The sequence below is a fragment of the Diceros bicornis genome, chromosome 5 (genome assembly GCF_020826845.1).
Source record: "Diceros bicornis minor isolate mBicDic1 chromosome 5, mDicBic1.mat.cur, whole genome shotgun sequence".
NCBI lineage: Eukaryota > Metazoa > Chordata > Mammalia > Perissodactyla > Rhinocerotidae > Diceros > Diceros bicornis.
Window position 1 is genome coordinate 97,945,313 of NC_080744.1, and position 24,777 is coordinate 97,970,089.

General features: G+C 53.2%; 1 protein-coding gene across 9 annotated transcripts in view; it reads right to left on the bottom strand.

Moving 5' to 3' along the window:
- Nucleotides 1–1,232: 1,232 nt before the first annotated feature.
- The window catches only part of ARNT2 (aryl hydrocarbon receptor nuclear translocator 2), a 121,693-nt gene continuing 98,148 nt past the window's right edge, over nucleotides 1,233–24,777 (bottom strand). The window contains exons 12-16 of one of the 9 annotated variants that reach the window (XM_058542603.1): nucleotides 22,483–22,582; nucleotides 19,844–19,982; nucleotides 19,004–19,151; nucleotides 7,291–7,427; nucleotides 5,471–5,638 (exon numbers count right to left, since the gene is read on the bottom strand). In XM_058542603.1, the coding sequence (XP_058398586.1) occupies nucleotides 5,540–5,638; nucleotides 7,291–7,427; nucleotides 19,004–19,151; nucleotides 19,844–19,982; nucleotides 22,483–22,582 (623 nt within the window). In that variant the 3' untranslated portion in view covers nucleotides 5,471–5,539. The other 8 variants (XM_058542601.1, XM_058542604.1, XM_058542599.1 and 5 more) reach the window with 8 other exon arrangements.

The window sequence follows — 24,777 nt, forward strand, 5'->3', positions numbered from 1 at the left end:
TTCTTTTTTTTTTTTGCTGAGGAAGATTTGTCCTGAGCTAACATCTGTGCCAATCTTCCTCTATTTTGTATGTGGGACGCTGCCACAGCATGGCTGCCGATGAGTGGTGTAGGTCCATGCCTGGGAAACGAACCAGAGCTGCCAAAGCAGAGCGTGCCAAGCTTAACCACTAGGCTATGGGGCCAGCCCCAAAGGTTTGAATGTTTTTTTTTGTGAGGAAGATTAGCCCTGAGCTAACATCTGTTGCCAATCCTCCTCTTTTTTGCTGAGGAAGATTGGCCCTGGGCTAACATCCATGCCCATCTTCCTCTACTTTATATGGGATGCTGCCACAGCATGGCTTGACAAGCGGTGCGTAGGTGTGCACCTGGGGATCCGAACTTATGAACCCCGGGGCGCCGAAGCGGAGCGGCCGCACTTAACTGCTACGCCATGGGGCCGGCTCCAAAGGTTTGAATTTTTAAAGTCCAATTTATCATTTTCTTCTTTTATAGATCATGCTTTTGGTGTGGTGTCTAAGAAATCTGTGCCCAACTCAAGGTCATAAATTTTTCTCCCATGTACACTTTAAATATTTGCAGTTTATTTTATGTCAATAAAATACAGCTCAATAAAAAGCTGTAAAAAAAAATAGCAATGCTAGATCTTTGATGGAAAAGAGCTTTTAAGTGATTTTAGTCCGTCATTTTGCTAGCATCCAAATGGTCCTCTTTCAACAGAGAAAGGTTAGAATTTGTAAGTATTTACTAAAGGTTTGAGCATATTAAAATACCAACTTAATTTTGAGAGAACTTAAAAAAGAAAATAATAAAAGTGTTTGAAGAGGAGAACATATAAAGGGTTTTGGAATGAGACCCAAGATCATATCCTGATTCTGTTATTCCCTTCCTGTGTGTTCTTAGATAAGTCACTTAACTTCTCTGAGTCTCAGTTTCTTAATCTATAAATCAGGAATAATAACCACATAGCACAGGTTTGAAATGATAACAAAAATAGCATTTGCAAAGAGTCTTCTAGAGACCCTTGCCTAACATACTAGCTCAAGAATTATTAGTTTCTTTTCTTATATTATGTACCAGACCCCTCAACACGGTCACTCGTTAGCATACATGTGTGCCATGCCCTTCCCTGGCTATGACATGAAACAGCCCTCAGGAAGGGGGCATACAAGATATACCCCACATTCCAAGGGTAGGTTCCACGAACTGTTCAATTACCACATTGGCCCGGGCTACTCGTTGTTCAGAGCAAAGTCATCTTTATTGTAATGAAATTTTAAAAGGCAGTTACATTAGTTACACATGTACACAACTGACTTAATACCTGTTAGTCATCAAGAACATTCAAGAAATACAAATGGTGATTTATCCACAGCACAGGTCACATCCATAAGGAGAAAAGCTAAAAGAGAAATGATCAAGTGCTTAAATTGTTCAAGGAAGCCCGTCTGTGAAACCTCTTGTTTCTAAAGGAAAATGAGATGGTTGCAGGAAGCACCTTGCTCTGCTCCTGCACCGCCTGCCAGACCTTCGTCGGCCGCGTCCACAGTCCATGCCCACAGGCTTTGGCTGGTGCTCGACCACAATACCAGCTTTGGCCACAAGACCCAGGCACACCTACATGTGGAAACATGCCTGCACCCCAGCGGGTCCTCTCCACGTTCCCTAGACCCCAGGCCGTCGAGAGAAGGCGGACAGCAGGTGGCCCAGGGCACTTAGTACACAAGATGAAGATCTGGTGGGGGAAGGCAGGGGAGTGGACCCTACTCCGTCAGGACACAGCGACCTAATGACCCATATTTTCCGGTAAAACAAAGAACGTTTCTACCCTGACTTGTTACTGGCTAGAGCTGTTAGGTAACCAGCTTGGTCTTGCCTATGTGACGGGGCATAATTGCTAAGGAGCAAGTGGGTAAGTGTTCACTGTCCTGGCAGAGCTCATCTGCTGGCCCAAGTGCTGACGTGGAGGACCGGGAACATCAGTCATTTCCCTGGACCTGCCTCATCTCTTGGCTAAGGCTAGCAGGAACACTTATATTGTCAAATGTAGCTAATCTGGGGAACACACAGCCTGTTTACTGGCACGGAGGATTTAAGCTCCCCGATGTAAGTTCCATTGACTATTAGAATCCTTCCATTATTTGCAACAGGTATCCATGAAATAGCAAAAGGGTTGAGTTTGATATATTAGAAAGTGGAGAAGAATGCAGCTATTTGTGATGCTTATCACTTCCTGAAACCAAAGCAAAAAACAAAACTAGTGGGAAGTGACATATACATAGAATGTTCTAGAATGTCCTTAGCCACTATCATAGTCACTAACCAAGTCTTGGTTGAATCTCAATGTGGCTGTGTTTACGTTCTTGCCAATGTCTCAGGCAGCCCCAGCATGGCCCTCTTCTGTGGAAAGCCTGCTTGCTTAGCCTGAGAGCCAGCTGATGGTCCAGTCAACAAGATGAGCTGTGAGGAGGAAATGAGTCACAGAGCCAAACAAAGTGATAGGTGCCTTTCCCCTTCCCAAGGCAGCTTCAGCTCCGTCTTTAGTAGGAGAGGAAGCTGGGCTGGGCACAGGCTGAAGGACAGGCTGCAACAAGTGCCCATGTGCATTCTGGCCTCCTGGGTGGGCAGAACTGGCATGGGAGGTTCTATTCCAAACTGGGATAATTAGACCCTTTAGGGCTTTAATTCTTACTCCAGTTTGTCTCAAAATTCCTTGGGGAGGGAATCCTTTGGGTATGGGATCCTCCCAGTCCCGTCTGTTTTCTTATTGGCCACATGATGGCTTCTAAGAACCACAACCACAAAGTGGAGTAGGGCACAGAGAAGACAGAACCCCAGATGGCCCATCAGATTCCAATCAGACTCCCCCCAGTGCTCCTAGGCCGAAGCTGGAAGGGAGGAGGCGGGTCTGTTTAGTCATGATGCTCCCCAGTATGTCTGGCTTTCAGTTACCCACGAATCCTCGCCTTCCAGGGCCAAGAACTGAGTGTCTGAACCCTGACCCTTTGTTTACGTGAGAGAAGTAAATGAAAGGTCATTGGGAGCAAGGATCTTCTATTTCTTTGCATCCCCTCCTTGCCCAGCACAGACCAGATACACGGCACAGCGTGTCCACCTAATGTGCGCATCTAAGAAAGTCCCCAAGTTCCCTCCAAAAAACAGAAGGAAAAAACGAACATAAAACCTCTAGAACTTCCAAACTCACAGGCTAAAGGTCACAAAAGTTCTGTCTTTCACTTCACCAAGAAACCATTCTTTGATCCAAAAGCTATTATTGTGCCTTTCTTGGGAATAATTATGTTCACTGCCTGGGGCGAGCTCGAGGCTGCAGAGGCAGAGGTGGCCCGGGGCAGGGCCGGGAGGGGAGCCCCTTCTGGGTCTGGTACCGTTAGGGGGTGTGGAGTCTCCACCACTGCCTACTCCCCAGAAGTCAAAGGCTCCTGAGGGCAAAATGGCATCATATGCATGTAAACCCAAGACCCAATCTCCACTGTACATGGAGGATTAAAGCTGCTCCGGAAACTCTCAAGTCAGTGTCAGCATAGAGTCTGAGAGTGGCATCACGCAAAGCTGGCTCCCAGCCAAGGCATTCTCCCAAACAACGTTGGACTTTTATAGGTGGAGCCCCCCGGATGCCAGACAGGGCTGGCGTTCAAAGCAGAGCCTTCAGAGTGTCAGAGCAAACGCTCCCCAGCAACCCCTGCACTCGGGGCTCACCGCACTCAGGCAGCCTGGGACCAGCTCCACTCCGTCCGGCCCTCCGTGATCCGAGGGGAGGGATATGCGGGTGGTTTCTGAGCCAAGGGCCTGAGGAGGTCCACCTGAGGGCACTCTCTGAGAGGGACACGGGGCCTTCCTGGGGGCGGGCACCTCCCCCTGCCCCCAGGCAGCCCTGTGTAGCTTATTTCCCTATGGGAGTTGGCAAGCTGATGGGACAATGATGCAAAACAGGAGGCTGAGTGTCAGGAGAAGAAGAAACAAGAGAGGCTAAGAGAGACCTCCTTAGTGTAAAGGGCATGGAGGGGAGAGGTGAGTAAAAGCAGGGGAGGGACGCTTAAACCAATCTCAACTCTGAGGGAAATACGGCAAGCCAGGGGCCATGGGCTCAGAGGTCAGCCAGGAAGAAGTTTCTAGAAGTCAGGTCTTACTTCTGTCTTGAGACTGCCTGAGGAATTCAAGGCCCTGGTGAGTGTGTGACAGAACCAGAACCAGAACCAGAACCACGTCTCCTGCCCCACACACCTGCACTCTGTCCTTCCCAGCTGCCACTGTTCCCCGCTGGCTGAAGAAAGAAGGCTCTGGTGGCCTGGAGGGAAGCGTCTCAGGTCCCCATCTCCATGTACGGGGTTCACTCCTACACCATCTCCATGGCCCCTGAGCAGAGACATTCACCCAGGCTGGGCTTGGGGCAGCGTGTCTGCAGGGTACAGAGGAAGAGGAGGCTGGCCGTCCTGCCTGCCCATTCACCCTCTACAGAAGGGCCTCTGTGACCTCAGCGTGGGCCTCCCACAGGCACTTGGTGGGGACGAAGTCTGTCCCTCACCGATGGAGTAAGGATGAGCAACAACCAGGAGTCGTCACTCTTCAGACCCTAGTGAGAGAAGGTGAGTGGTTTCCTGGGGTCTCCTGTGGGAGGAGGCAGCTGCTTTCTCTCAGAGGAGGACTCCTCCAATCCGCACCAAAGGGCTTGGACCAAAGAACTGACCTATTAAAGCGAGCAAGTTCCCAGCCACGATTTATGGTGTCATTGGGATGTGCCTGCCGCTCACCTTGGCCTGTCACCCTGGCGCCCAGACCCTGGCCAAGCTTCCTCCAACCAGGGTGCTGTGAGCTGAGCTGGGGCTGCACGTCCGGGCCCTCACTCACTAGGCACCCCGGATTCTAGAAGCTCACTCTGGGCACACACGGCAGACGGGGCACAGCCCATCTGTCAGTACGGGAGTCATGTCACACTGCACAAAGCACACCCCTCCCACAGCAGGAGGGCACACAGGCAGACTTGGCTGAGCTGCGGGAGGCCGGTGCCGGCGTCCCCCCTCGCGTCCCTGTGCTCCTAGTCTCCAGCTTGGGGAGCAAAGGCTGTGCACTCCACTTGCCTCTTTTCCCAATACCCCTGAACCCCGCCCATCCGCAGAAGGTAAAGGCAGCAAGGAGCCTGACTCCAGCCTCCTGGGCAGCCTGGGGTGCTGCCTGGGCACTCTGGGCTGCAACGGAACTTTTCATAGGTGAAAGTTGTCTATTACAAGATTCTTCACAACTAGATTTTAAAGACCCAATGGGCTCACCTCCCAAGCACACCCACATAAAATACAATAAATACAACCGCCCCCAATGTCTACCAGGGCCCCTGGTCGGCGGCTGAGCAGCGGCGGCGGTGGGCGAGAGCTGAGCGATGCTGTGCCGAGGGGACGCGGAGGTGAGACGCCTTCCGCCGGGGGTCCTGTGACGGGGCAGGCGGGGCGAGGGGGCCCCTGCTCACTCGGGCGGCGATGTCACAGCGAGGGGGCTGCTGCCGGGTGGGGGCCCCGCTGTATCTGCAGCTACTCAGAGAAGGGCGGGAACATGCCCAGGTCAGCAAAGTCTTCGATGTTATAGTTCCCAGTGCCCTGGGTGGGGTCTCCGGGCATGGGCAGCATGTCCTGCAGGAGAGAAGGAAAGAAAGCCGCAGGGGAGTCGGCGCAGCCTCTCGGCACCCGAACGTCCCAGGAGCCCAGCAAGCCGCGCGCCCGCACAGTCATCGCTAACGGGGCATCCCAGGGACACGCCCCTGCCCTCGGAGGATCGCTCGCAGGGGTCCTCAAACGTCTGAGACCCTGGGAAGCTTCTCTTGCCTGCGAGCTGTCATTCCAGCAGGTAAACACAACTTTAGGATGCAACCCTTGTCTGTTTAAAGCTGAGCCCGGACACAGGGCAGACAAGAGCCTGGATGGTAGGGAGAACTCAGCCTGGCACCCAGCAAGATACACAAAGTCGATGATCAAAATGCAACAGAAACGCAAAGCAGGGAGGGGCAGAAGGAGGATGGCATGTGGAGGAGATCTGTGGGGCCGGTCTTCATCGCATCTATCAAGGGCAAGGCCAAGTCCCTGTACGGTTAGACCTCACTTTTCACAAGTCCTTCAAGTTTTCTGCCCTCAGAATCCTCATCCAGGAAATGGGAGTAGCTACATTTCAATCCCTGTGGCAAATTTCCCAAAGTGTGTTCTGTCGAATTCACAGCCCATGAGATGCTCTGGGAGAAAAGAATTCTGTGGACAAACAAATTTGGGAAACAAGGCATACTTTGCCTACCTCCTAAAAATCCTCAGTCCTCATTAGTATAATAAAGGCTCTGATAAGTCCCACAGTCAAGAAACTGAATAACTTTGTTTAACAGTGTTTCAAAAACTTATTTGGCCAAAAATTCTTTTTAGCATCTTGACCATTAAGAGCAAGATTAGGGAATTCTGCCAAATGCAGCTGCTGTGAGGCATAAGGATGCGCAAGGGCGAGCCTTACAGGAGGAGGAAGGGGAGACAATCACTGTAGGTCAGGGGAGGCCAGGCTAGGCCTGGGTGAGGCACTTCTTTGTGTATTTAGAAGGATATTGCTCCTTTGGAGATCAAGAATGACATCTGGATTCCAGACCTTTGTCTGTGAAGATGCTGCTCGAGCTGGCGGGAAAGGACCTTGGGATGAGGATGGGGGTTCATGGAGAGCCATCCCTTTAGAAGGGGGGATTACGATCCTAGGAGTCTCAGAAGCCACCTGTCTGCGCTTCCTGCCCCTTCCTTGCTCTGCAGGGCAGGCCTGGGGCTCTAGGGCAGGACAGAAGGCGCTTCTCCCTCATGCAGACCTGGTGGGATGGGCTGAGCACTTGCTGAGGGGCAGTCAACAGGCTCATGCCCCATTTGGAGCATTCCTCCAGTGGGAACTTTTCTGGCTGAAAGTGGAGCCAAGAAAACCGCAAGGGGGCAAGTCCTGCTCTGCGCAGCTGCTGGCGGTGTCCACTGTAGCCGCACAGTCAGGCCAGGTCTGTCCGGGCACCAGGGATGGGCCAGGAACATCTCACAAAACACAGCTGCTAGGTGCCCGGGCATCGTCACCCAGCAGGCCACATCCTGCACTTAACCAGGAGAAGAGCTGGGCCTTCCACTCCTGACCTGCCCCGTTGGGGTCCGACTTGCCCGAGTCTGGCTGGGCCAGAACTCACAACGGCCATCGGCAGTCGGAGCTGCGCAGAGACTGAGGGGGAAGGGAAGCAGAGAAGAGGTGCAGGTACCTACAAGAAGGCGGTGCTCGCTCGATTTACCTGGAACACTTCAGTCTGACCGGGCTGCTGGTGCGAGTGCTGCTCACCGCTCTGCTGACCGTGGTGCTGGCTTTGCCACTGCGACCAGACTTCCGAGGGCCGCCCTTGGAACTGCCCGCTGCTCTGTCCACTTTCAGCTGAAAGACCCCACGTACAGGACACATCCTTCAACAGCCACCTCGCGGCTCTGTGAGACCCGAGAACACTGTAGCCCAGAGTGCCCCGTACTTCTGGAAGGCACCCTCCATCCAGAGCCGGCTGGATGTGTTCGCTGACCCGTTTCTCACTCTGACTGATAGATAATAAGTCAGTTTTGCACCTGAGGGCCTAACGGGTGAAAGAGAAACGGGAGCTCTCTGGCGAAAGTGCAGGTACTGGGCGGGAGGGTGGCTCTTCCAGGGGTGCACCTGCCAGGTGACCAGGGGCTTTAAGCCTCAGAGCCCCCATTGCCCTTTGTGACCGTTAGTGGAGGCTTTGGTGGAGGCATATCTGTGGGCTGGGAGAAGCCCTCCCTTGGCAGCATGGGTGCAGGCATGACATCAGAGAAGCGGTCCCTGCCACCCCAGATTCTCCCTCAGTCCCCAGCTGCCTTTTAAGGGAATCTGGCCCTGCCGGAGGACGAGCCTCACCTCAGCATGCCCTGGCCACTGCCAGCCTCACTGCCTTCTGAGTAACTTGGCTGAAGCCACAAATGGCATTCCACAAGATCCTTCCACAGAGGCCGACAGCCACGGCCCTTCCCGCCTGTCTCATCAGCCAAGTGCTTCTCAGCACCAGCTGGTTTGGGAGGGAAGGCATGTGGGTGCTGCTCAGACAAGAAGATGGGTCTCTCTGTGGGAATCAGCAAATTAATCTGTAAACGAGAGCAACCTTGCTTCTGTCCACACTCGACAGAGAATACCCGATGGAAAAACGAGATAGGAAAAATGAGCAGAATTTTGTCTAAAACATTTTTAAGACTGAACCCAAGAGGATTAGTTTATATCAAGGCTCACCAAAAATCCTGGGAAATTTTTCTTGTTCCAAACGATTCAATAACATTTTGTAGGCAATGGGCTCTCTGTCAAACTCTGGGTGGCAGGACAGGCCCCATCCCGTCCCATCTTGCTCTTTCCAACAGCCACGCTGACAACAGGCCACTCGCTCCTGCCTGATGAGTGGGCACTGGGTTAATCTGAGGTGAGGCTAGAAAGTGTCCAGGGAGACCCTCTCTCTCTTCTCTCTCTCTCTCACACACGCTCACACACACACACACACACCCCTGAGAAATAAAGAGTGTGCCTGAGACATCAGGGGATTTAATAAAACACATACACTGCCTTTAATGCCTCACCACTGATGCTTTTCAAACACTGCATGGTAACAATTGGTCAAGGGTTCTATAAAATCAGGGAAAGATCCAAATCCCCATGTTAGCACAAGAGAGATTTAAATCTACTGGGCACATAGAATTCTGTTGTAAAAAAATGCATCTGGCTATCAGAAATGTCTTTTCCTAACACTCTCCCATGGAACTCCAAGGGCCAGGAGAACTCTTTCATAGGACCGTGTGCACTGGCCAGATCTGGAAATCTAAAAACCCACAATTGGCTGAGAAGAGAGGACAGGCCTGGTTCAGAACTGTGGCAAAATTCAATGAGGAGCAGCACCAGCTGGAGAGATGAGGGGCTGACATCTCAGACGCCCACCTCAGTCTGGAAGCTGAGGGCTGAGCACAAGCTGGTCCACTGTTGCTCAGAGCGGGTGGACGCACAGCCACCTCTGCTGGCGGCAAGGGCGTGGGAGACACAGGAACTGTCCTCACAGATTCGGGGAGATGACTGCCGTTCCGAGTGCTCCGGCTGCCGGCAGGGCCTCGCCACCACAGTGACTCCCTGCTGGAGTCCTGCCACCACGAATCAGCTCCCTCCACCCTGCCTTCCTATCAGGGCTGAAGTGTGTCCTCCAACATTCACATGTTGGAGTCCCAACCCCCAGGCCCTCAGAACGTGACTGTACTTGGAGGTAGGGCTTTTAAAAAGGCAATTAACTTAAAATGAGGTCATATGGGTGGGCCCTAATCCAACAAGACTGGTATTCCTATAAGAAGAGGAAATGTGGACACAGGCACACACAGAGGGAAGATGGTGTGAAGACACTGGGCGAAGACGGCCGTCCACCAGCCAAGGAGAGAAGCCTCAGAAGAAATTGACTCTGCCAGCATCTTTTTGTTTTTTTTGAGGAAGATTGGCCCTGAGCTAACATCTGTTGCCAATCTTCCTCCTTTGTTTTCTCCTTTTTTCTCCCCAAAGCCCCAGTAGACAGTTGTATGTCATAGCTGTACATCCTTCTGGTTGCTCTACGTGGGACGCTGCCTCAGTGTGGCTTGATGAGCAGTGCATAGGTCTGCACCCAGGATCCGAACCAGCGAACCCTGGGCTGCCAAATCGGAGTGCACGAACTTAACCCCTGCGCCACCGGGCCAGCCCGTCTCCCAGCATCTTAACCTCGGACTTCTAGGCTCTAGAATGTGAGAAAATAAGTTCCGGTTGTTTAAGTCACCCAGTCCGTGGTACTCTGTTATGCCAGCCCCAGGAAACTAGTCTACTCCCCTCCAGCCACATGTCTACCTCTCCTCCCCGCCGCCATCCAGCTTCTAAAGCTCCCCACACACACAGTGCCTTCCTACTTCTCTCTCCCTCCTCAGCTTTCCTCACCGATGGCAGTCACTGCACGGCCAAGTCTGTACGTCCAAGCCCAGCCCGACGGGCCTTCAGGTCTCAGTCCCACCTGGGCATCGCCACTCTTGTCCACTCTCTCTCTGGAACCGTCTTGTTGACTTCTAGGACTACATTTGATTTTGGTTCCACCACCTCCCACAGTGCCCCTTCTCAGGTGCCCCCTGGTTCTCACGTGCGTCTCTGTCCCTTAACATGTGCCAAAAGCCGGGGTCTGAGCTAGGCCTTCCCTTTCATCAACAGACAAGACAGGGGCAACCTGTTTCACCCCCGTGCACTGACTGATTCATGGAGTCACTTGGCAAGTATTTCCCGAGCTCCTGCTCTGATTCAGCTCCACGCTGGGACTGCACCTGTGCTGGGAAACAAGACCATTCCCAGCACAAGGGGCCCACAGCACGGCTGGAGAGAGGGCCACAGCTGTGAGCTGCTGTCACAGGGTGAAGCAGAGCTAGAATCAAAACCCTCAAGAGGGGTCCCTCTCCTCGTGATGGCAAGGAGAAAACGCTTTCCAGAGACTGCAGCTGAGACCAGAGGGGGAAGAGTTGGTAGTTAACCAGGTTAGTAGTTAACCAGGCGTAGGGCTTGGAGGTGGGGTTGACAAGCATTCCTGACAAGCGGATCAGTCTGTGCAAAGACCCGGCAGTGCAGAGGGCGTGTTCCACCCAGGGACCTACAGGTGGCCCTGGATGGATGAGGGCCAGAGTGTGACCCGGCTGGAGGGCAAACCAGGGCTCGGGTCCCATACCAGGAGGGGGACGGATTTTGAGGGCAACGGAGAACCGCTGCAGGTTTCTAAGCAGAGGCGGGCCACACACAGATTTGTACATTTAGAAAGGTCACCCTGTCACTGGGTGAACAGACAAGATGGGAGAGAATGAGCCCAATTAGGAGGAGGCTGCTGTAGTAATTCCTGCAAGAGATGACAGCGGCCCGAGCCCTGCAACCAAACACAGGGTGGAGGGAAGTGGATGGGTCTGAGATACCATGGAGGAGGAGGTGCCTGGACACGTGGACCCATCACCGGCCGCGTTGAGGGCCGTGAGTGGGAAGAGCCAGGGATGATCGACACACGTCTCTGGTGGTCTGCACAGTCCCGGCTTCTCTCCTAAGCTCTGGTCCATCTCTCCGTGCCTTGGAGCCGTGTTTAGGTGTCTGAGAGACACTGGACTACTCATGCTTAAAACTACCACTTCAGCTCTGCGTCTGGTCAGAGAGGAAAATGGCGCGTGTCAACTCCTTCCTGGAACTCGCTCCTCACGTCCGGCCGATCTCTGGGTGCTGCCAAGTCCCATGTCCCATTGACACCATCTCTCCACCCCCATCTCTTCCCTCCACTCCCGCTGCCACCACCAGTGCTCTGAGCTGGTCCTGCAGACAGTCTCTTCCAAATGCACACCCTACTGGGGTGATCTTCCTAAAACAGTATCTGCCGCTTAAGAACTAACACAGTCCACCACCGTCTATGAAGCAAAGTCCATGCTCCTTAGAGCCGGCACACAAGATCCTCTGTATCTGGTTTCTACTCTTCAAAGCTCATCTCCCAATTCTTGTCTCTGTAGCTACAGCCCCGCTTACCCTGGTCACATGACAACAGTTGGACTTTCCCCCAAATACCACACGCTGTTCCATCTCTGTGCTATTGCACGTGTATTCCTTCTGTGATGCCCATCCTTCCCCTTTTCTGTGCCTGGAGGATTCTACTCACGTTCAAAGCCCTATCGAATGTGACCTTGCATGGCTGACTCTCTGTCACCATCCCCTCTCCACCTGCCTGTGGCACCTGTGGCACCTTCTACGACAATGCCCAACATGCTGTACTGACTCATCCCAGATCCTGAGTAACATATGTCCAGGGATCATATCTGTGTCCATCCCAGGCTCTACTGAGTACAGTGCTTGGGATGAAGGAGGCTTCCATAAGTATTTGCTGAAGGAAAGAATAAAGGAAGGAATGAAGGAAGGGAAAGAGGGGAGTAAGAAGGAAGACGCATGAACAGTCCATAAACTCATTTCTCTTCACACCTGAGGCTTCCTGGTGTCGTTAACTTATGATGGAACAAACGCACATTCTCTCATTGGTCTTCCTCAGCGACAGCCAGAGACAGAGCAGGGAGGAGGGGTGAAGATTAGTGGAAGATCAGCTCTCTATTTGTGTCTGGGGGGACTTGATTCTATTAATTACAGACACAAGAGTGCAGAATAAAAATTCTTAAACTTCTGGGAAGGGAAGTGCTTTTCTTAAAAGTTTGCATTAGAAAAAAACCTACTACTAGATTGCTTTAGAAATGGCATCAAGTTATGGAGGGAGGGAAGGGACTTAGCATTTTTGGAGTACTGACTGTGCCAGGCATCGTGCTGGGTACTTTCTGTCCATTATCTCATTTCATTTCCTCTTCATTCTGACTCTAAGGGATGGGTCCATTATCCACATTTTTCAGATAAGGAAACTGAAGCTCAAAGATACCAAGAAATTTGCCCAACTCATTTAGCTTATAAACGAGCCACATTTGAAGCTAGATCTTTCTGACACTGAAGTCCATGTGCGTTCATTTGATAAACGCCGGGTTTATGTTGATCGCCTACTATGTACATGATACTGAGCAGTGTTGGGGACACAGTGGTGATCAAGACCGGCCCACTCCACAGAGAAAGACAGATGAGTAATTAGGCAACTAGAACTGCTAAGAACGCTCACGAGGGAAGCACAAGCAGCGCAGGAGGACACAGGAGCGGGACCTAACTCAGACCCGAGGCCTCCCAGAGGGAGTTAGAGGCAAGGCCCCGATCTTCAGGGTGAGTGCGCCGCCCATGCGACAGAGAGTTAAAGGGGAAAGCCCTCCTTTCAGGCTCTGCTACAGGACGCATTAGCAACCTCTCTAAATAACGAGCAGTGACTATGACATAACCTCTCCCAGCTGACAGAGCATCGTGAGGTCTTAGCCCAAACCTTGGCCCTGACTGTCCTGAACTGCAGATGGAGGGTGAGCAGGGGTACACATGGCCTGCCCCCAAGATGTACCCATAAGCTTTTTTGTGGAAAAAGCCCTAGTGGTCACCAACATCCTTGTGTCACCTTATTGTTCCAAAAGCCACATGTATGGCTACAAACTGTGAGCTGGGTTCTAGATATGATGTGTTTCTTCTGTTCTGTTGGCTTCCTGAGCAAAGTTGAGGCTGCGACAGCCCTGGCTGGATGCATGGGCCACCAACAGCCCAGGGATCCAAACAGAATGTGTCATGGGCTGCCACCATCTGGGTCAATGGGGTGGGCTTTCGTCTTGAGGGTCTTGTGGATTCCTAGGTTGTAGAGGCAAGGGAATGACATCTTTTTTAAAAAAATTTTTTTCTTGGTGTTCAATGCTATAATCTCACACTTGCTAACTAACATTTTTCCTCATGAGATTCATCTGATTCAGAAATTGTCCGAGGCCCAGCCTGGTGGCATAGTGGTTAAGTGCACACGCTCCGCTGTTGGTGGCCCGGGTATCGATCCCGGGCGCGCACCGACGCACTGCTTGTCAGGCCATGCTGTGGCGGAGTCCCACATAAAGTGGAGGAAGATCAGCGCAGATGTTAGCTCAGGGTCAGTCTTCCTCAGCAAAAAGAGGAGGATTGGCATGGATATTAGCTCAGGGCTGATCTTCCTCACAAAAAAAAAAAGAAAAGAAAAAAAAGAAATTGTCCTAAGATCCCAGGCTCATTTGAAGTCCTGCTCAGAGGTCCTGTGTGGTTGGCTTCAGCTCGGTGGTTCTCAACCAGGGGTGGTTGTGTCCCCAGGTGACATTCAGCAACGTCTGGAGACATTTCTCATTGTCCTAATGTAGGAGTGCTGGTAGACGGGGGCCAGGGAGGCTGCTAAAGGCCCTGCAAGAATAGGACGGCCCCACAACAAAGAGTTATCCGGCCCGAAATGGCAGCAGTGCTGAGGCTGAGAGACACTGCTGGATCAAGTCAGCAAAGAGCTGAAAGGGCAGCTGATTCTCTCACAGACGCCTTCCAGGCAGAGGACTTCCTGTAGTTCTAGGCCAGGAACTGCGCCCGCAAGAAGGATCCCTCATTTCCTACGATTGCTGGCTAAGACCTCATCTTTCCATCACCAACTAGTAGGTGTGGGAAGTTCTATAATTCTCTAGAATTTGCCGGTAGGAATGCGCAGGGCTGAGCTTGGGGCAGGAGCTGGGGAGCATGAGGAGCAAGGTGTCTGCAAACATCTCAGGTTGCTGAGATCCTGTCCCCCCCCTCACTGTGCCCCACTGATTATTTGTCCTCTTTCTCACTGAAAGAATCTTCAGACGTGTTTGGAATGACAATTCTTTTAATCTTCCTCTCCAAAGTAAGCCTGCTGGGCTGGGTGGGGTGGGCTGGGATGGACGTGGCTCTGCCAAGGGAGGGAAGTGTCTCGTGAGCCTTGTAAAAGACGATCCTCCCCAGGGTGGTCAGTGCTATCTGTTGTGACCTGATTGACCTCATCGCCTGCTGGGACTCGTGTCACACGTGAATGGGCTGCTTCAGCTGCCTCCTCCCAAACAGAGAAGCACATGTGAACAAGGAGCAATGGGCACGCTGTGCTACCAAGTCATCTGATCTGGAAGCACACTGATGAGATGGGAATGTCACTTAGAACCAGCACTGCAAGGGCGCGAATGCCACCCTCAGAGCAAGTCAGGGCGTGAGAGCCTGGCCCACCACAGCCCTGCGGAGCCACTTTCACTGAGCATCCTTGCGCTAGCTCCCTATGCAGGAGTCTCCAAAGAATACGGTAGTATCAACAAGCAGAGGCCTGGCAGTCGTTGAAACAGAAACAGTTCAGGGACTGAAGTCATATAAATCTCTGCCAGTTATCAGCTTATCGCCTACTATGTCTAAATCCACCCTTCTTTGCCCTGTTTTGTGATGCAGAAACTGGACCCTGTACACATTCCTCCTGTGCCAGCCAATGTGAGGTCAGGCTTTGTCAATAGAGGGTGCTAGAGAGACAAGCAGGGCCGCGGAGGACGAGGTTCTCCTCTGGTTCACAGTTTTTCCTCTGCAGTGTGTCCACCACCCATGGGCAGGGGCCCAGCTGTCCGTGCTCTGCAGCAACTTTCTCACCCCAGGGATGCAAACCAGCTCAGCTGGCCGGCACTCTCCATGAAACTCTTGGCCACCTGGTGGGTGGTTCCTGGGACCGGTTCTGGTTTACCTGGCACCCTCTAGTGAGTTTCTCGGCCAGCTGGCAGGCTGCTTCTGTTGACCAACAGCAGCCCACCGCCTCTCGCTAGTTTGTCCACCACTGGCAGGTCCGTGGCAGACACACCTCCAGCAACAGAATCTCAGGCTTTGTGGGGTGGGGTCGCTTCCTCCAGGGTCTTCCTTTCTCGTCTCATTTCCCTGAGCCTCGACATGGAAGCTGACACCCACGTTTGCCACTCCTGTCTTCCTCAGGGGCCTCCTTTACCACCTTTTATTAGTTAAAAATCTTTATGTTAAATTTTCCCTGTTCAAGCTGGTGTGGTTTCCGTGCCCCGCTTCCATAAACGGACTGGGTGGTCTCCTGGTTCTGCTTCTGGATGCTGCATTTCAAGCGACTAGGCTTTTGCTGTGACCTGAGTCAAAATGAAATTGAAACTAAGATTGGAAACACAAACGCAATAGTGGCACAATTCAAGATGTCTTGATAGACCTGAAAGGGAAGAAACGCCTTGGACAGTCTCCGCAAGCTTGTGGAACAAATCAGCAGGTGGGTCACAGAAGGGCTGGGACCCAGGCAGGGCCATTTTCTCACTCGGTGTATGAACTCAATTCACAGAGCCACCCTGAGAGGCCAGCTGAAGGTGAAGCACTGTTCAGAAGTGACCCGTTATGCTTGCTTCCCCTTGATGTCAGCCACCTGGGCCACCACGGGGTGATGTTCAACAAGTCCGCTCAGCAGGCACTCCCAAACCCCTGCCTGCTCCAGGCAGCGAGAAGAGGCTGTCAGGATTGACCTTGTGACCTCTCTGGGCTCAGGTGTCTGGCCAAGGACAACTAGCTGGGCCAGGTCCTGGGGGGTGCTGCCATGCTTGTAACCCGTCAGGCCCAACCAAGGCCCCAAGGCACAGCTGTCTTGCCCATACCCTCAGAGAGGCTCTGGAAGCCACGCAGACCTGCACACAGGGCCAGGGTGTGTGTCCACTGCAAATGTAAACACTGCCGGTTGTTTTAATGGTTTACGTTTATTTAATAATTAATGAAACTGACCATTAACGGGCACTGCTCTGTCCCTTCTCCACTCACCCATTCTCGTCTGTCCTCTTCCTTGCACCCCTCCCCTGTGCTCCGGAGCAACCGCCTTGTTCACAAACCACTCAGGCCTCTTCCTAACCACACCCTCTTTTCTCTGACCTTCACCGAAGCTCACCCTCCCCTCCACCAGGACTCCACCTCCTTGAAGCCCTCTGGAGCAGAGGCTGCTTGTTTCAACCACAGATTACGCTGTCCACCCTACTCTCCGGGCCCCTCTACACCGCTGTTCTTCCCCCGGTGTGAAATGCGCCTCCTCTGCCTGCACAGTAGCTGTCCTGGGGGCTCCTCGTCACAGACGATTCCTGCACCCACCCCCTCAAGGTTGTCCTCCCCATCTCAAGCCAGAGCATCCCTTCCCTCTCTCTCCTCCGCTTCCTGTCCCCACTTCATCACCTGCTCACTCCACCACGGTCTGGCTTCCAAACACACACCACCTGCATCCTGTTCTATTCTGTGTCAAGGTCAACAAAGGGGCTATTGATGGAAGGCCACGTGGAACTTCTCCGTCCTTTCTCTATTTCATAGTCTCTTCCGTGCACTCATTGAAAGGGGTCCAGCCCTTTCTCGTTAATATAAATCAAGGAATCTCTGCTGGGACGTCCAGTTCCTGCTTAATTCTAAGATACCGTAAGTGATGGACTGGAAGACGATGTTAAGAATGGAGTAGCGGAGGGGAGCACTGACTCAGATCGCACTGCCTGGGTTCGAATCTTGGCTCCACAGACATGACTCTACCACATACCAGTTGTGAGGCCGTGGGCAGTTATCCGACCCCACTGTGCTTCATTTGTTTATCTGTGAAATGGGAATAATCATGCTATCTCCCTCCTTGGGCTGTCACGAGCATTAAGTGGATTCAGTTGTGTAAAACGCGGAGGATGTAGCCAGCAGCCAGTATGGGTCAGCTGCTGTCATAATTATCATCATCATCTGAGTGTGAGAGCTCGAAGGCAACTGTAAAAGTGGCTGCTAAGCCTCGAGCCCCACTCATGTGGCTCTGTTCTTGGGCATCAAGTTGTGCAGTGGCCTCAGCCCAGGGCCTTGGCCTTCCTGTGTCTCATCTCCATTTATCCTCAGGGCCTGGCATTTGCTAGTGGAGACTAGACAAGTGCACAGAGCTAACGGCCCTGGATTGCTGGGGCAGGGGTGGCCTGCCCACATTCTTGTTATGGCTACGATGAGATGCTCCTGGGCCTTACCAGGATGGGTGCCAGCTCTCCTCCAATGCCTCTCCTGGCCCTGCGAGATGAGACCCGCTGACCCTCTGCCTTCAGTAGACCTCAGCTACTGAGCCTGCAGCACTGTCCTGCCCCTCGCCGTCTGCTGTCAGTCTCCCTTGCCTCAGTCTCTGGACTAGGCTCTTCTCTGGGTCGGGACCAGATCTCCTCCCTTGTTTCCCAGGGCTCGGCACGGGCCTCAGGAAGGCTTGTGAATAGGTCAGTGCCAGATGGTGCCCTCTTGCTTCCAGGAAGGACTAGGTACCTACACCTTCAGGAGGAGGCAGGGGGTCTGTCCACACCCAGGTAAGGAAGCTGGATGTGGAGACAGGGAGGTGGGAGCTCTGCTGGGAATCTGAGACCTCTGGCCTCTGGCTGGTGTCTGAGGTGAGTTCCTGTCTGGTTCGACTGCAACTGCCACGGGGCTTCTCCTTCCTGAAACGGGCACTGTGCTCCAAACTCAGTTTCACTGAATGATATGGCAAGGACATCTAAAGGCTGAACATGACAACCTGCTACAGGTAAATGGGATTAATGCTGGAGGGACAGCTGAATCCAGGAGGAGGGACAGACAAGGGTCAGGAAATGCTGTCCCCAAGACCTCAGGCTGAGGGGACAGAAGTGCTGCTATCAGTGGAGGGGGTGGGGGTGGGGAGCAGCTGACAAATCCAGGTTATGGGCTAGGGACATAGCACGGCATGTTCCCTGAGGCTGACAGAGAGCTTAAATGGAAGCCTTTAACTTGGGAAATGGAAATTCAGATGTTTGGGCTCAGCCTGTGCTCACCCAGAGTGACCCACTCTGCAGAGAAATGCCCTGTGAGCCACTAGGGACGTCCCCTGTGACAGCACTGTGAGAAGATGGGCACCAGCTCAGGCCTCTCACCAGGGTCAGGGCCGCTGAGAGCCCCTTGTGTGAAATGGAGCCTGGGCCCTGGGAGGTGCTGAGGGGGTCATTAAATACACGCAGAGTGAGCAAGCAAGGCTTCTGGGAAGCGCCCCAGGAGCCGGTTACCTAACTCTGTTTGGCCTGAGGTTTTGTTAACAACACTAGGAGAGATGTTCTCAAAGGTAATGGGACCCCTCTTTTAATATTAAAGAGAGGGATAACTTTACAGTGTTTACTATTTACACAATTTATTTATATAATTGATCATCTCTACAACTATCCTCTAGTTTTTTGAAACAAGACTATAGGGTTTTTGACTTGAGGGACTTGAAAGACCTTGCCAAGGGCCATAAAGGGTTAAAATAGCATTTAGATGATATCAGCGCAGAGGAATGTAGTCCCAGGGCCCTGAAAAGGATAAACGCATTCCACAAAGCCAGGGTCTAAGCAGCCAGTCTCTTAGGAACACCACTGGTCTTCTCAGAGCCAGAGAGAAGAGGCGCTTGGAATCCTCCAGACTTTGTCCCAGGATTCTGGGAGCTTGGGGCTCAGGCCCTGACTCAGGATGTTCACAAAGCATTTCTGTGGCTCTCCCAGGAATTCCTTCCCTCATTCCCCACCTACCGAACCCGGGAGTCCTGTTGGCAAGACCGGAGTAGGCGTTCCCGCTTGGCGAGGAGGTAGCCGGGCTGGAGAGAGGGCTGTAGGAGGAAGGGTCTGCCGGGTAGGTGTGGCTCGTTCCAATCCCAAAGGGAGACTGAGTCTTGCTGGACTGAGAGGGGATTTGCTACGGTCAGGACAAAGCAGAGATGGGAAGCATCACCAGCAGGTCCCTGCCCCTGCCCCAGACCAGTCACTCCACCCGCAGGTACAGCAGGCAGTGGCAGAGTCTGCTCTGGGCTGACAGTGACTCCTCATGGCCCTCCTGGCCACCTGGGCACAAAGCCTGGGTCAGGCCAACATGTGCGGGCCCAGAAACGGCAGGCCTCAGGCCCTGGGCCTTTGGGAAAGGTCTGATTGAAGTTACCCCCAGGAAACAATGATCGGGGTCCTCTGGCTTCCAGTTACAGGGTCCTTGGCACCGTGAATACCAAGAGCTCCCTCAGCCCAACATCTTCACAGTGCCTCCAGGGAGCTGGGTGTTCTCATGCACTCCTGGGAGGGGCAGCCAGAGCTCCAGAGTGGTGAAGGGCTCGCTCCTGATGGGGGGGTCTCTGTGTGCCCGCCCCTTCCTCCTAGCTCCCCCAGGCCAAGACTGCACGGAGAAAAGGCTGCTGTTGGGGACCCAGCCCTCAAAGTGCCACTGGGGCAGTCGGTGCTCCCGGGCGCCCAGCTGTTGTTGGGGAGGTCAGCTCCAGCCCAGAGCGCTCACCCCTCCTCACAGCCAGGATCCGAAGAAAGCACATCCCAGGTGCGCTGCTCCCTCTTGGCACCCGGGGGGCAGGGCCCTCCCGGAGCCCATACCTGTCCGGGAAAGGGCGGCCGACTCCCCGTCCACGCCACCTGACTCTGGTTTAGCTGCCGGGAGATTTGGGACATGTTCTGGCCCGTTGAAGAGGAGGACTGGATATCATTCACTCCAGGCACATGCACCACGGAGGAGCTGGAAGAGAGGAAAATGCACTTGTCCTGAGACGCCGGGCCCACCATTGCCCGCCCTGGGCCCCCTTTCGCGCGCTCTCTCTGTCTCCAAGGCAGGAAGTCACTGGACAAAACGCCCATGAGTGGCAAGCCCCGGTCTTCCTCCTCTCCCTTCAGGGCTCCCTCCATCCACCGCTGCATAGTCTTGCCTCTTTCTCCCCATAGCGTCTCCCGCACTCTTCCTCTCCAGCCCCAAACCCGCCCCTGTGTCTCTTGCTCTAAACAGAAGATTCCCAGGAAGAGAGAAGCTTCTCAGAGCAAACACCAGTCTCTGTGTTAACTCACTCCACTGTGCTCCGGTTAATTTGTTCTCTTGGGCCCCTACAGGGCTTCAGGATTCAGGAAACAAGCTGCAGGCTGTCAGTTCGTTCGTTTTAAAAACAGAAAGGAGAGCCTGTCAGTGGAAGCCTGTTGGACGGGCCTGGTCCTGCCACCCAGAGCACACTGCGGTTCACCTCTTCTGCCCCCGACTGCTAATCTTCAGTTAACTCAACACGTCTTTATTAGGCGCCGGCTGTGTGCGTCACACGGCGCTCCCCGCGTGTCCCTCCACAGCCTCCACCTCTGGTGCTGTCTTTCTCTGTGTGCACTGCTGGGCACATCTTCCGCGAGGTTTTTCCAGCTATGCCCATCGCACACCAAGCTCATGAAAGATGGGAAGAGGGAGAGACTTCTACTTCGTTCCAGGCCCTTCCTCCTGCCTCCTGGGACTGCTCAGCACAGGGAGAGTGCTGGGCGCCCTCAGGTGAATCCAGTGACTCGAGCGGAGAGAAATGGGGCTCAACACGGAGGCTTTGGGGGAGGGGAGTTTCAGCCAGGTTTTGAAGAAAGGCAGGTTGTAGACCAGTAGAGAAGATAGGGTACAATTTTACTGATTGTATTTTAATATTTTTTCTATGCTATCTGGTCCCTCGTAAAATAGGGAGAACCCAAGAATGTCAAGACATTCATGCACTACCCCAGAAGTTGTAAAAGGGGAATATCACTCCCATCTCCCTGAAATCACTTCCCCACGTGATATAGGACTCCTTTCCCATTCTCCTTCCTGACGAACGTACGACCTCGGAGGGCCCTTTCTGATCATGGTTCTCTGTGGGGGCCTCTTCCCCACCCCTCAGCGCCCTCCCAGAGCACTGACTGATGAGAGCCGGCTGTAGCATTGGTGGCTCTGGGAAAGATGCCCCGGCTGAAAGGCAGGGCCTTCTTGGGGCTGGGGCAGGCTCTGTGCCCAGCACTGCCCAGGGCCTCTGGGCTGCAGCTGCTGCCTGGGTGCAGACAGGCAGGGTCAAGGCAGCAGGCCACAGCAGGATGCAGGGTCAGCCCATGCTTAGAGGTGTGTAGCAACGCCACTCTGCTAGAGTCTCAGGGCAACCCCACCCCCTTCCCACTCAAACCAGCTCAGGCCCTTTGGATGGACAGGAAATTCTGCCCAGTCCACAGGCTTAAGGCCATACAGGCATCCTTCCACTCATTCATTCATCAATTCATTCATGCCGTGGACTAGCACTGAGTGAGCTCCTTCCCTCTGCCAGGCTCCCCACAGGGGCTGCTGTCCTCCCCTGACTCCTTCCTGGCACAGCCAGCCGGGCACAAGCCACCTTTCCATCTCCGTAGAGGCCCTCCAACCCACCTCACTCTTCTGTGACACCCCCCCCCCCCCCAGGTTCAGCATCTCCAGCCGGACTGTCTGTGCTGAGTGCCCCTGCAGCCTCACTCCTCCACTCCGCCCCACACACCATTGCCACCCAACTCTCTCCAGGAGCCCATTTCCTCAAGTCCCTCTTCTCCCACAAGCCCCCGCAGTCTCGTGCTCTGTTTCTCCCAGACCTGAAGCCTCCCGTGTCACTCCTGCCTCCTGGGCTTTGCCAGCATGTTCTGGCTGTTCTCCCCAGTCTGTGCTCCTGATTCCCAGCAGGCACTGGGGCCATGCCTTGCATCTGGTGGTGTCCAGGCTTCCTCAGTGACCTACGAGAGGCCCCTGATGCTAAGAGCCAGGCCTGGGGAAGGCTGAACACCCTGCCTGTACCCCTGAGTGGCCCTTTAGACTGAGACCCCAGACACAATGGGCTGAGTCATCCTCTGTTCCTTGGATCTGGCTGTGGCCTCTGGGAACCAGAAGATGGGGCACTTCCTGCTACCTTGTCAGGTGTCCCTAGCTCTGCCCCATCCTGGTGCTGGCTTGAGGCTAACTCACTCCCTTCTCCCCTGCAGGCATCGCACAGAACACAGTGGCTGGTGCCTTTCGCATCCGAGAAAGAGTAACTGACACCACGCATCTATGGCAACTCATCGAGGGCTCGTGGGCAGAACCAGAGCCACCTCAGCTGGCCCAGGGCCTGCAGAATGGTGACCACTACCTGATGTATGCAGTATTTGCTGCACAAAGAACCGAGCTCTGAGACCAGAGCGTCCCTGGTGAGGGGGCATCTGCCCACCCCTCCACCCCCATCCTGGGCATGTACCTGAAGGCCTTTCCCGAGTGTCCCGGGGGGAATGGGCTTCCTTGGGAGTAGATCTGCTGGGTTCCTGCTGCAGATGCTGAGCTCATCAACTTCTTCTCCGCTAGGAAAACCAGAGCAAGGGTCACATGGGAGGGTGCCCTGCCCTTCCGACCACCAGGCAGGCAGCCCCGAGAACAGGTGCAGGGGTGGGAGTAGGCGAGCAGGAGCGCGCATGCTCGGGGCAGCCCATCTTCATGCAGCCTGCTCCGCCCTGGCCTCTGCATGCCCATGTCCTGGGGCCTTCCCTGCATGTGAGAGCATCAGGCTGTGCTCTGATGCCTAGGCTGGGCCACAGGCCACCTGAAGGCAGGCCCTTTTCGAGAGCTGGGAAGATGAAAAGAACAAATGAAAGTTCTCCCTCAGACACTATTTTATGGAGTTCATCCACGCACGTGGGGTGGGTATGACACATCTCATATTATGTGCAAGGAAGCAGAGAGCAACGGCTGAGAGGACGGGCTCCATGTTCAGCAACCTGGCCTTGAACCCCAGCTCTGTTCACTTATTAGGGGTGTGGCTTGCACATGTTATTTAACCTCCCTGTGCCTCAGTTTCCCCAAATGAAAGATGGCGATAATAATAGCGCTGTGGTGGGAATGCAATGAGTTAACATAGGTGACGTGCTTAGAACGGCGCCTGATAACAGAGCACACAGCATCTCAACGTTTCGAGCATTTGTTAAAGTGTGAAAACTGAGGCTCGGCTTGTCCAAGCTCATGAGCCAGCAAGGGAGGGCCCAGTGCTCTGCCCACACCTGCTGTCCTCACCCAGCAGGTGGTGAAATGGCCCACAGACCGACGAACCAGGGGCAGCCCCAGACCTGTGTTCCTCGACCTTCCACAAGGGTTCCTTTGGGAGGCTGGGCTCCTCGTGCAAGTTCGAAGACTCAGACCCAGCTGGGATGCGTCATAATCGACGCTCTTCTGCCCCACTGAATGGTCATTAGAAGACTGAGCTCTGCGCTCTAACCCACAGAGAGGCTGAAGGAACAGGTTCCACCCCCAGCTGGGCTGTTCGGATCTTACAAGAGGAAGGGGGCGCTCTCCTTGGCGGTTTGAGAAACAGGAGTGGGAATGGGAGCGCTCTCACTCCCTCTGGTAACTGAGGTGCCCAGGGCTCTCTGAAGCACCCTCCCATTTCCCTAGAATCTCAAAATGCCTACACGTCTTATTCCTACAAGCCCTAACATCCCCGCCTGCAACTAGAAGCTGGGATAAAGGAAATAAAGGTTGGTTACGTGGCAATTAATTTGTGACTAGACAGACCTCATGTCTGCACCTGTCTCTGGCTTGAGGGTAGGAGGACGGGCAGAGGGGTGGATGGCCAAGCGAGTGGATGTGAGCAGCGACGGACACTCAGGCTCAGGGGCTTGGGGCCAAGAGAGCAGGCTTCAGGGACCACGTGCCGAATCGCCCACATGTGTAAACAACCTCTGTGACGTGTTAATAAACCGGAGGCACTGAGCAGTTTTCCTGGTCCATTTCCTTTTGCTGCAGTGATGGTGGGCCCAGTAGGAAATCCTTACAGGGTGAAAGAAGCTCAGACTTTGGTGTGTATTTCTAACCCAATCCTAAGGCCTTGATCTTGGGGAGAAAGAGAGGAGGCTAAAAGTTGCAGAAGTAAGGTAGACTTAGGGACTTCTCTTGACTACAGACTTAATGCAAGCCTTTTTTCCCCTCATGTATTTAAGAGTTTTTGGTGGTTTGGGTAAATAAGAAACACATTTTTTTCTAACTGCTCCAGAACATTTGTAGGGTACAAAATTAAATATCCTTGATTTTATTGTTCAATCTTCTCTATCTTTCTTCATTTCATTTTATTATTTTGATCTACTTGATTTGTTAGAGATGAACAAAGGCCTATTGAAATCTTCTACTACAATTTAGTTTTATCAGGATCTTCTCGTGTTTCTAATTATTTTGGCTTTCACCTGTTTCACTGTTCATGACATTTATATCTTCATTTTAGACTCTATCTTGTATAAAGTAAGCCTCTTTGCCCACTGAACGCTTGGAATCTTTCTTTGGCAATACTGATGCCTCTACTTTCCTTCTGGGTTTGCAGGCATCACCACCACCAGCTCTTTCAGGTTAAATAGTTGCATTTTGTTGTGTTTTGGTTATATTGTATTTTGGCAGCATACTATTCAGAAGTTATCAATCAGGAGTCCTTGAACATCAACTCATTTTATCACTCTTGATATTCATACTTTCTTGCCATCTCACTATTTTTCTTCTGAGCACTTTGCAATTTGCT